This window comes from Neoarius graeffei, chromosome 9 (genome assembly GCF_027579695.1).
Source record: "Neoarius graeffei isolate fNeoGra1 chromosome 9, fNeoGra1.pri, whole genome shotgun sequence".
NCBI lineage: Eukaryota > Metazoa > Chordata > Actinopteri > Siluriformes > Ariidae > Neoarius > Neoarius graeffei.
Genome location: NC_083577.1, coordinates 88310769 through 88323036, shown reverse-complemented (window position 1 = coordinate 88323036; position 12268 = coordinate 88310769). Strand labels below are relative to the sequence as shown.

The following is a 12268-nucleotide window of genomic DNA, read 5'->3' as shown; positions in this document are numbered from 1 at the left end:
AAAGGTTCACATACTTTTGCCACTCACAGTTATGTAATATTGGATCATTTTCCTCAATAAATAAATGACCAAGTATAATATTTTTGTCTCATTTGTTTAACTGGCTTCTCTTTATCTACTTTTAGGACTTGTGTGAAAATCTGATGATGTTTTAGGTCATATTTATGCAGAAATATAGAAAATTCTAAAGGGTTCACAAACTTAAGCACCACTGTAAGTACAATAAAGCCCATCTCTCTCTCTCTCTCTCTCTCCCTCTCTCGTTCTGTACATTTGCAGTTGTGCTATTCATCAATTTTCCTTCCTTTTTTCCTCAATTTCTTCTTTTCATTCATTTCTTTTCCTTCTTGAATAAATAAAAAGTCCAACACCTGTGACAGTCAGGAGAAAGTGCTCTTTAATTCTTTTATTTGTGTTTTAATTAATTAATCAGTTTATTAATGATGTGTTTAAAACTCCTCAGCAGAGTGAGCAGGTCAGAGCACTACTTGGTGTACTAGCTAGCAAAAATTACTTCAGTAGGAAAAACCACTGGACTGAAAGTTTATCTTCGTCAGTATAAGACCTCGGCCACGCCCAAGTCCACATCCGCTACAGCGCGTGAGAGACATGATTCTCTCACATGATTCATGATATCCACATGATTTTATACACACACACACTGTAATATCAAAATCATGGCATTTCATACACTACTATTAAACATGGCAAGTTATTAAGTACACTATTTTAAAGTCCTGGGCTGTGTCCCAAATCACATACTTGCATAATAAACTGTCGATTAAAATTCCTTTGATTTCACCCCAAATTACAGACAACAGAACTGTTGAAATCCTGCTGTAATAATCTCACACTGTTTAGTACAGCTGTGTGTGGTTTGAGACGTGACCTCACCCACCCCTTCACCAACATTAGAGCACAGATTCCCTTTAAACACTTTAAAGTACACTTATTTAATGTTCACTCTGTCCCTTCAGCAGTCAGGACTGACCTCGCGCGACACTTCAGTATCAAATGTAAAAAAAAAAAAAAATGTATATATTTATAAATAAACGAGCTGGTTTTTATTTATTACTGTTTAATCACAGAGAGACACGCCCACTTCCTGTTCCCCATTCTGTGTGTCTGTGTGAGCGCGCGCGAAGTCAGCCAGGAAGTGCCACATTTGACCTTTAGGGTGTGAGGCGCTTGGGGTCACGGGGGAACATGGAGGTCTGACGCACGTTGTGGAGGCCGAGGTACAGCATGGTGACTCGCTCCAGACCTGACAGAGGACACACACACACACACACACACACACACACACACACACATCACAGCACTCAACATATCAGAGCAGTAGGCAGTTATATCATTAGGATACGCTAATGTTCAGGGTTGTGTCCCAAATCACACAGAAGTGCACACTAAACAAACAGGGTGTTAAAATTTTTTTTTTTTAGAGATTTTTTTTTTTTTTTGGGCTTTTTCACCTTTATTGGATAGGACAGTGTAGAGACAGGAAATGAGCGGGAGAGAGAGACGGGGAGGGATCGGGAAATGACCTCGGGTCGGAATCGAACCCGGGTCCCCGGATTTATGGTATGGCGCCTTATACACCTGAGCACAACAGAAGACTTGGGCTGTGTCCCAAATCACAAACCATTTTCAGTACACTGTACTCTGCTACACTCGTATCTGGACTTGGGCTGTGTCCCAAATCACATCCTACTGTACAACAGTTGAAGGACTCTATGTGCACTATTCAGTATGGAATGATTTACACTCCATCCTAAACTCCTAATAGTGCACCCAGTCAAAGTCATGATGGTATTTGGGACATGACCCAATCCATTTACGACAAACAGGACAGAACTTTGGCCACGTCCCAAACCATATACTAGTGTCATAGACTTGAAGGAAAACTCGGGGATTTTCTGACCTGGGTCCTGTTTTCACATCTCTATTGGGACTAAATATTCTTGAAGGATGAAAACGAGTGAAATCGGTGCAGTATAGAGCTAAAACACGAGAACTGGCAACCACAAAACAGCTGTACAATGTAATTCTAAGGGGAAATCATTCTCGTCAAAGTAAAACGCTCGTTTTCACCACTGACAGGTTTATAATGTTGTTATAAACATGTGAGAACAGACTACAGACACACACCTGTGTGTTTACCTCAATAACTGGAAATAAACCGTATTCTTAAAACTAACGTCCCGTATTATTTAAACTTCACACGGTACTCTGGAAATTAATTTCTTCACAAAATCTGCGTGACTCCTCCTTCTGTAGACGTCAGAGTTTCCCTTCAAGACTAAAGTTTTACCCTGATTGTACACTCGGGTGATAAGTTTTCTGTTACAAGTACTTTGTACACTTTGGTTGTGTCCCAAATCCTACTGTGTTGTGCTAAATAGTATACATGAAGCTCCCTTATCCCACGACATTCACTTACATCCCAAAAATATTACGACTGCACACTACCAAGTCAAAACAGTGCACTGCTACTGAACCAAGTCCAGTAATATTTAGTACGTAAGGCTTGGGCTGCGTCCTAAATCGCAACCAAAAGTGCTTAAGTAGTAAAGAAAGAGAAACACAGGATATAGTTTCTCACCGATTCCTCCTCCAGCATGGGGCGGAGCTCCGTAACGGAATGAGTCGATGTAGCCTTTAATCTTCTCCAGGTCTACACACACACACACACACACACACACCTGATCAAGTACAATTCAAATTAAACAGCAGTGACTTCGCACTGAATCAATCCTGATTAACTGAAATCATTCGAATCACTTCATTTGACTCATCTGATTCTCTTCAAAAACTAGCATCGTTTATATGACTCTTTATCGTCACACAAATACACTGATTCACCACTGAATCAACTCATTTGAATCACTACACTGACACATTTGATTCAGTTCAAACACTGATATGACTTGCATGACTCACCACTGAATCAAATAATTCGAATCACTGCATTTGACACCTCTTGATTCACTTCAAAGACTAATATTTATAGGACTGCAGTTACACTTAAATATCGATTAACAACTCAATCAAATCATTTGAATATCTGCATTTGACTCATCTGATTCACTTCAAAAACTAGCGTCCTTTATATGACTCTTTATCATCACGTACACACACTGATTCACCGCTGAATCAAATCATTCAAAATCACTGCATCGATACATTTGATTCACTTGCTCCCTACTCACTATATAGGGCACTATATATAGTGAAGACGCCACTTTGTAGCGCTGTCCGAAACCTTTAGTGAGGATTATTTACACCCTATATAGTGCACTCAAAGTATCCCACAATGCATCACGGAAACTAGTGTACAATGGTCACTAACCAAAGCAATATATCCCATCATGCATTGCAGTCGCGCTGAAAGAAATCAAATTAAAAGTCTGAAATGTGATTGAATAAAAGGCAGCGGCGAAGAAGAAAGTATTCAGCCTTGATTTAAAAGAACTGAAAGCTGCAGGTACTTTGTATTGATTAATGTGTGAAATGCGCTCAGTATAATATGGATTTATCACAAAAACACACGCATGCGTTTATTATTGTGAAACCCACCAGCCGACTGATCTGGCACGTTTTAATTGTGCGACAGTAATGACGTAAATACCAGCGCGACGGACTAGTGTCCGAAAGTGTTTTTACATTTTACCAATGCGCTCACTGTATAGTCCTCTATATAGTAATTCCCTATGCATGAAAAGTGAATGAATCACCTGATTCACTTTAAAAGCTCATGTTACTTATGACTGTAAACAGTCTGAATCAAATCATTTGAATCATTGCATCGATACACTTGATTCACTTCAAACACTGATGTGATTTGTATACCTGGTTTTACTGATTCACAAATGAATCAAGTCATTTGAATCACTGCCATTTGACTCATATGATTCACTTGGGAGAATTTACACCTGCAGTACAAGTTTCACACTTGAATTAATTTGAAAACTTTAATTCAGGAACACAAAAACAGTGCTCTGCTGTGTGTAGAATTACCGATGCCGTGATGAAGTGCTCTCTGAGTGAGCAGCTGAGCATCGTGGACTCTCTGAGCTCCGGATAGGATCTCCTCTCCCCTCATGAACATGTCATACGAGTTGGAGTATTTCTGACACACACAGACACACGTTAGCCGTGCTGCTGAGGTTCAGCTGAGCAGTGTAAAGCAGACACAGACTCACCGGGTCGTGGGGATCAGGCATGGTGTAGAAAGGCCTCACCGCCAGAGGATATTTATCCAGGACGTAGAAATCTGTATCATACTGCAGCACACAGGAACATATCAACACGTTAGTGTATTTTATACACACACACACACACTCCACCCTCACCTACACAGCAGTACACTCCAGAGCCTGAATGTCACGTTTGCAGATATGGACCCTTTTCACGTGACGTCACGACAAACGCGGCCGCCATTTTGGACGTGTACTACCAGTAGTTTACCACAGCCAACATTGAGCTGTTAACATTCCATTCTAGTTTACTGTAATTATGATCTGGCAGCTATTTACACCGGATCCAGTGTAAATAGCTGCCGGAGCCAACGTCCGAGGTTCCGGGGTGCGCTAGCTCGTGGCCGACCGGGGCGCGCTCCGGCAAGCTCGGACGTTGGCTCCGGCAGCTATTTACACTGGATCCGGTGTAAATAGCTGCCAGATCATAATTACAGTAAACTAGTAAATACAGTTTTCTGCATCTCGCTCTTTTTTCTTTTATGTTTGTCGCCTTCCTCGCATTCAAACCGATTCGAGCCGAAGTCCACTACATGTCCAAAATGGCGGTCGTGTTTACGAAGGTCACGTGACTGAAAAGGGTCTATACAGACTAACAAACACGATAGAAATCAGATAAATATTCTTTTTTAGGCTGAAAATAATTCAGACCAAATTCTACAGTCACCTGTAAGAGAGAGTACTCTGGGAAAAGTCTATTTATGGAGCTTTAAATGGTCTTTACTATCACACTGTGTGAAAACGCAGAGCTACAATCAATACACACCTTTTCTTTGACGAGACGACCGAGCAGTTTCTCATTAGGCGTGCTGAGGAAGTCAAATACACTCATTAATAACTCCACTGGGTCAGAATGGAATGTAGGAATAGGGGTGTGTGTGTGTGTGTGTGTGTGTTACCTGAGATCCTCCTCATCCCCCATCTCCACTCCAGCTGAGCGCAGCAGAGCGACGGCTTCCTTGAACTCCAACCTCAACATCGGCTCCAGGAACTTAAACGGCTCGCTGGGGTACTGCTTACACACCGTCTGGATCTCCGTCTGGAACCTGGAGCGCACGCACGCACGCATGTGCACAGAAAACATGAGCAGTGTGTTTGTCATTTACTTTATTTGGCCACTAGATGGCACCAAAAGCCTTCACACTCTGATCGACAGTACTGAAGAACCAACACTTCCAGAGAATGAACACCTTTAGGAGAGTTAAAGGGGAACTGAAGTCATTTTTAAACTTGCTTTATTTCTTAACGCGTTATTCAATTACGTTTTCGGTTTTAGTAACCTTATATCGTGACTCGTATTTGCATATTATATTACACTCATCAGCCTGTTCGGTTTTTAGCCGTGTTGAATGTACGGTAGTTCGTTTGGTCCACGGCGGGCGTCGCTTATCCGCGCGATCTTCACGAGACTTGTGCGAGACTTCAAACATGAAGTGTCAGCGCCGCCATTTTGAAAACCGTTTACACAGCGGCCAGATCGCCATATCGGTCCAATTTAGATTAATTTCGAGATTTGCCAGCTTCATCAGTGATGGCGATTATTCCATACGACTTCGAACCAGCGTGGAGTAGAGAAGAGCTGGAAAGACGACAGGATAAGGACGAGTCCGTCGTGCTGGTATTTTCGTCATTACTGTCGCACAATTAAAACGTGCCGGATCAGGCGGCTGGTGGGTTTTCAAAATGATAAATACAGTGGTATGCAAAAGTTTGGGCACCCCTGATCAAAATCGCTGTTACTGTGAACAGTTAAGCAAATTGAAGATGAAATGATCTCCAAAAGGCATAAAGTTAAAGATGAAACACACTTTTCAACATTTTAAGCAATATCAGTGCATTATTTTGGTTTTGTACAATTTTAGAGTGAAAAAAGGAAAGGAGTAGCTTGCAAAAGTATGGGAACCCCAGGAGATTTGAGCACTCCGATCACTTTGACCATGGTCTCAGATCTTAATTCATTTGTTCGGGTTATGGCTTGTTCACGCTCATCATTAGGGGCTCATTTCACCGAGTACGATCTGGAAAAATCACGCGCGACTATGATCGCAGCTATGTTTTCCCGTAGTCGCGGGCAAAACCCGTGCGACCTAAACCCATTATTTTCTGTGTGCGCCCTATGTTCGATGTTATCTCGTTCGACCTTCGATGTGTGCGCTCTACCTGCGTCCTATACGCTCTGTGACGCTTTACATACAGTACAGTCCGCTCTACTATCCACTCGATCTGATGCGATCTTAACACGACCAAGGCTCGTTCTGTTGGACCAATCTGCAACATAGCGTCGATCTCTCAGCGATCAAGGCTCAATCTTGGCCGATCTAGCTATGTACGAGTTGCAACGTACCCTCGATCAATACGATTTAGCCTGCGATATAAACGTTCTAGCCTCGCTCTGTATGCTCAGTTCTCCAGCTTTTCCAGACACATTCTCGCCTGAGCTCTGCGCAAATTTGTCACGGTCGCCCGGATTTGCGCGCGACCCACTGTGACCGTATAAAAAGGCCCGGTGATCGGTGGCCGACCATCAGTTTTTGACCCGCCTCCGAAGGGACAACATGGATCCAATCGCTCTGCATCATGCTATTGCGCCCTATTTATATGACGTTCAGTACACGTGGCTTTAATCGGATTAGGCGAAGGTAGGTCGCAACTTAAGCGATGGTCGATCTTTATTGGTTGAAGAAGGTCGCACCTTAATCCTCTTTAGAATCCAATCGTGGGAAGAACAGGGAGCGTACGGGTCTAGGGAAGGTCTGGGACAGGTTGCGCGGAGCGAGGCTTGATCGCAGAAGAGTGAAGCTCGATCGCACGGATCGAGTGAGTGTGGAGGACGGGCTGAGCAGCGCAACCATGCGCGCAATCAGTTCCCGCTCGAGAAGACCGAGCATCGCTCATCCCCGTTCTAGCCTCGACTGTCTCTCGACCAGTGCGTCCTTTCCTCGACCTTGTTCGCTCTTTCGACGCTCTCTGTGCGACGTTTAGGTCGAGGCTCAGTTTTCCAAGCTACGATTCCATTCCTCGACCACGTGCAACCACAGAAGACCAAGGCGTGACCAACCCTCGGTCAACCACCGACTGCGCACGACCTGCGGCGACCAAGCCACACTCCGAGATTGCAGCGCGGTCTTCCGGGAAGATTTCTCGGTGAAATGGCCCCCTTAGGAAAGGCCAGGTGATGCAAATTTCAAAGCTTTATAAATGCCCAGTTCTTCTAAGCAGCTTCCTACCTCTCTGAAAATGAAAATGGTTGAGGCCCACAAAGCAGGAGAAGGCTATAAGAAGATAGCAAAATGTTTTCAGGTTGCCATTTCCTCAGTTCGAAATGTAATTAAGAAATGGCAGTTAATAGGAACAGTGGAGGTCAAGATAAGGTCTGGAAGACCAGGAAAAATTTCAGAGAGAGCTGCTCGTAGGATTGCTAGAAACGCAAATCAGAACCACCGCTTGACTGCAAAAGACCTTCAGGAAGATTTAGCAGACTCTGGAGTTGTGGTACATTGTTCTACTGTTCAGCAACACCTGCACATATATGGCCTTCATGGAAGAGTCATCAGAAGAAAACCTCTCCTGCGTCCTCACCACAGAACTCAGTGTCAGAAGTTTGCAAAAGAACATCTAAACAAGCCTGATGCATTTTGGAAACAAGTCCTGTGGACTGATGAAGTTAAAATGGAACTCTTTGGCAGCAACAAGCAAAGGTATGTTTGGAGAAAAAAGGGAACAGAATTTCATGAAAAGAACACCTCTCCAACCGTTAAGCATGGGTGCGGATCAATCATGCTTTGGGGTTGTGTTGCAACCAACAGCACGGGGAACATTTCACAGGTAGAGGGAAGAATGGGTTCAATGAAATTCCAGCAAATTCTGGAGCCAAACATAACCCCATCTGTAAAAAAGCTGAAGTTGAAAAGAGGATGGCTTCTACAAATGAATAATGATCCAAAACACACTTCAAAATCTACAACGGAATACCTCAAGAGGCCCAAGCTGAAGGTTTTGCCCTGGCCCTCACATGCCCCTTTTCCACCAAAGCAGTTCCAGGGCTGGTTCGGGGCCAGTGCTTAGTTTGGAACCGGGTTTTCTGTTTCCACTGACAAAGAACTGGCTCTGGGGCCAGAAAAACCGGTTCCAGGCTAGCACCAACTCTCTGCTGGGCCAGAGGAAAGAACCGCTTACGTCAGCGGGGGGGCGGAGTTGTTAAGACCAACAACAGTAACAAGACCGCGAAAGATCGCCATTTTTAAGCGACGAGAAGCCGCAGCTGTACAAACGCGAAGTCATCCTTTATTATTATTATTGTTGCTGCTGCTGCTGCTTCTTCCGTGTTGTTTTTGCTTCGATATTCGCGCCAAGGTTTAAGCAAACGTAGAGACGTAACTGACGTATACAGCGACGTAATGACGTGTCTTCCCTTAGCACCGCGAGCGATGGAAAAGCAAACTGGTTCTCAGCTGGCTCGCAAGTTGAACGAGTTGTGAACCAGAACCAGCACTGAACCAGCCCTGGAACTGATTTGGTGGAAAAGGGGCATCTGTCCCCTGACCTAAACATCATTGAAAATCGGTGGATAGATCTCAAAAGAGCAGTGCGTGCAAGACAGCCCAAGAAACTTGTAGAACTGGAAGCCTTTTGCAAAGACGAATGTGTGAAAATCCCCCAGGTAAGAACTGAAAGATTATTAGCCGGCTACAAAAAGTGTTTACAAGCTGTGATACTTGCCAAAGCGGGTGTTACTAGGTACTAACCATGCAGGGTGCCCAAACTTTTGCTTTGGGCCCTTTTCCTTTTTTGTCATTTTGAAAATATAAAAGATGAAAATAAAAAAATAGTTTTTGCTTAAAATATAAAGGGAATGAGTCGTCTTTACGCCTTTTGGAGATCATTTCATCTTCAACTTGCTTAACTGTTCACAGTAACAGCAATTTTGACCAGGGGTGCCCAAACTTTTGCAAACCACTGTACATGCATGTATTTTTGTGATAAATCCATATTATACTGAACGCATTTCCCACTTAATACTCACTAAGGTTTCGGACAGAGCTACAAAACGGCGTCCTCACTATATAGTGAGCAGGGCGCGATTTCAGACGCGGGGGAAACTTCCGGCTTGATTACGTCAGCATTCGAAAGAGGGCGTGCGCATCTTCTGACAATGCTGGCAGACGTCGGTCACTTTGATTTCCGCTGTACGTTTTACTTCCGTCCTACGATGTCTCGCACAGGTCTCAACGAATCTCGTTTACGGCCATCGCTTTGACATATGGACTGATATACAGTGGCATGCAAAAGTTTGGGCACCCTGCATGGTTAGTACCTAGTAACACCCGCTTTGGCAAGTATCACAGCTTGTAAACACTTTTTGTAGCCGGCTAATAATCTTTCAGTTCTTACCTGGGGGATTTTCACACATTCGTCCTTGCAAAAGGCTTCCAGTTCTACAAGTTTCTTGGGCTGTCTTGCACGCACTGCTCTTTTGAGATCTATCCACAGATTTTCAATGATGTTTAGGTCAGGAGACTGTGAGGGCCCGGGCAAAACCTTCAGCTTGGGCCTCTTGAGGTATTCCATTGTAGATTTTGAGGTGTGTTTTGGATCATCGTCTTACTGTAGGACCCATCCTCTTTTTAACTTCAACTTTTTTACAGATGGTGTGATGTTTGCTTCCAGAATTTGCTGGTATTTATTCGAATCCATGCTTCCCTCGACCAATGAAATGTGCCCTGTGCCACTGGCTGCAGCACAACCCCAAAGCATGATCGATCCACACCCATGCTTCAGAGTCGGAGAGGTGTTCTTTTCCTGGAATTTGGCCCCCTTTTTTCTCCAAACATACCTTTGCACATTGTGGCCAAAAAGTTCTATTTTAATTTCATCAGTCCACAGGACTTGTTTCCAAAATGCATCAGGCTTATTTAGATGTTCATTTGCAAACTTCAGACGCTGAATTTTGTGGCTAGGACGCAGGAACGGTTTTCTTCTTTGACCTCTCTCATGAAGGTCATATTTGTTCAGGTGTCGCTGCATAGTAGAACAGTGCACCACCACTCCAGGGTCTGCGAAATCTTTCTGAAGGTCTTTTGCAGTCAAACAGGGGGTTTTATTTTATTTGCCTTTCTAGCAATCCAACGAGCAGTTCTTTCAGAAAGTTTTCTTCATCTTCCAGACCTCACCTTGATCTCCACTGTTTCTGTTAACTGCCATTTCTTAATAACATTACAATCTGAGGAAACGGCTACCTGAAAACACTTTGCTATGTTCTTGTAGCCTTCTCCTGCTTTGTGAGCATCGATTATTTTATTATTCAGAATGGGAGGGAGTTGCTTAGAGGAGCCCATGGCTGTTGATTTTAGGGACACATTTGAGGAGTCAGAGAATTTATACAGCTTTGAAGTCTGCATCATTTGACCTTTCCGGAGAACTCAAATGTATTGGGGTGCCCAAACTTTCGCATTGTGCTCCTTTTCTTTTTTCACTCTCCAATTGTACAAAACAAAAATAATACATAAATCTTGCAGAAAACGCTGAAATGTGTCGTCTTTACCTTTATGCCTTTTGGTGATCGGTTCATCTTCTGTTCACTTAACCAGCGTTTCTCAACCTTTTTTCAGTCACGGCACGCTTCAGAAGTATGCAAATTCTCAAGGCGCCCCCATATAAAATATACACAGTCACGCTGACCCCGGCAGTGACGTTGTGACATGGGAAAGGGGGCCGTGAGAAATTTTGATGATGCATGAGGCGGTGATGAGCTGCATTAGTGTAACTATCGTTTTTTGGAATTTTAATTCATTTTATTTATTTCAGTGTTAGAATATATAATTTTTTGACGGCACCCCTAACGAAGCCAGACGCCGCCCCAGGGTGCCGCGGCACGCCGGTTGAGAAAGGCTGCACTTGTCTGTTACTGTGAATAGTTATTTTCAGTAAGGGTGCCGAAACTTTTGCATGCCACTGTATTACATAGCATATTTCACACACTCATCACTTGCTATAGCAGCGACAAAAAAACTATCAAAAATGCATTCCTATATTTAATAAAATGAGACAAATAGAATTTTGATGCTAAAAAATTTGCCTTGAGTTCCGCTTTAACACATCAGGTGACAACAAACACCTCCAGAGACATCTTGCTAAGATGTACACGCTAACAGATTAGATCAATTTAAAAAAAAGAAAAAAAAAAAACACGAGTATTGAAATGAAATGTTTTTCAGTCAAGTGTTGGATCTTAGGAATAAACACCATTCCCAAAAATCACACACCATTCCACAGGAAGTGACCCTGTTCTCCAGAATGGTGATGATTTCCACACCACTCTCTGAACACTGAGCACCCCCCCCCCGATAACCAACACCATTCTCCTCAACAAACACTACTGAAGAACCAAAACAATGTTGAGAGCCAACACTTTCGGAAAAAAAAAACAAACACTTAAAAACCACAGCTGTGAAAAAACACACCATTTTTGAAACACCCCGCTGGAGAACCAACAGTTAAAGAACCAAAACTTTCACAGAGTCAACACTTTTTAATATTTAACACTACAGATACCGTATTGTAGCAATAACGTTAAAACCACCAGCTCCAGAGCGCAGTTAGGAATCAACACCATCTCCGAAGATCAAACACCACTTCCCAATAACGTGACTTCCACAAAACCAAACACAGTCCATGAGAACAAACTGTTCCTGTGAACAAACACCGTTCCTGACATCCAACACTCTCAGAGAACACAAAGGTTTGAAGAACAAACACCATGCTTGAGAATTAACAATTGGACAAACACGTTCTGAACACCATTCCCAGAGTCCCAAACACTCATGAGCTCCAACACCATTCCCTTGATGAACCAACACTTGTGGAAGACACAAACATTTGGAAAACCAACACCATGCTGGATAACCAACACTTTCAGAGGGAAAAACAAACACATTTTTATATAAAAAAAAAAAAAATAGCATTTTTGAAAATCCGAAATCTCCTTTGACAAGGGAACACTCTTGGAAAAACAT

At 43.1% G+C, this 12268-nt stretch overlaps 1 protein-coding gene across 1 annotated transcript in view; it reads right to left on the bottom strand.

Annotated features, from left to right (window-relative positions):
• Positions 1–380: 380 nt before the first annotated feature.
• Positions 381–12268, bottom strand: part of dars1 (aspartyl-tRNA synthetase 1) — a 75799-nt gene continuing 63911 nt past the window's right edge. The window contains exons 13-18 of the mRNA XM_060930433.1: positions 5156–5302; positions 5023–5065; positions 4203–4283; positions 4018–4129; positions 2603–2674; positions 381–1264 (exon numbers count right to left, since the gene is read on the bottom strand). Of these exons, the coding sequence (XP_060786416.1) occupies positions 1173–1264; positions 2603–2674; positions 4018–4129; positions 4203–4283; positions 5023–5065; positions 5156–5302 (547 nt within the window). The 3' untranslated portion in view covers positions 381–1172. The remainder of the gene's footprint in view (positions 1265–2602; positions 2675–4017; positions 4130–4202; positions 4284–5022; positions 5066–5155; positions 5303–12268) is intronic.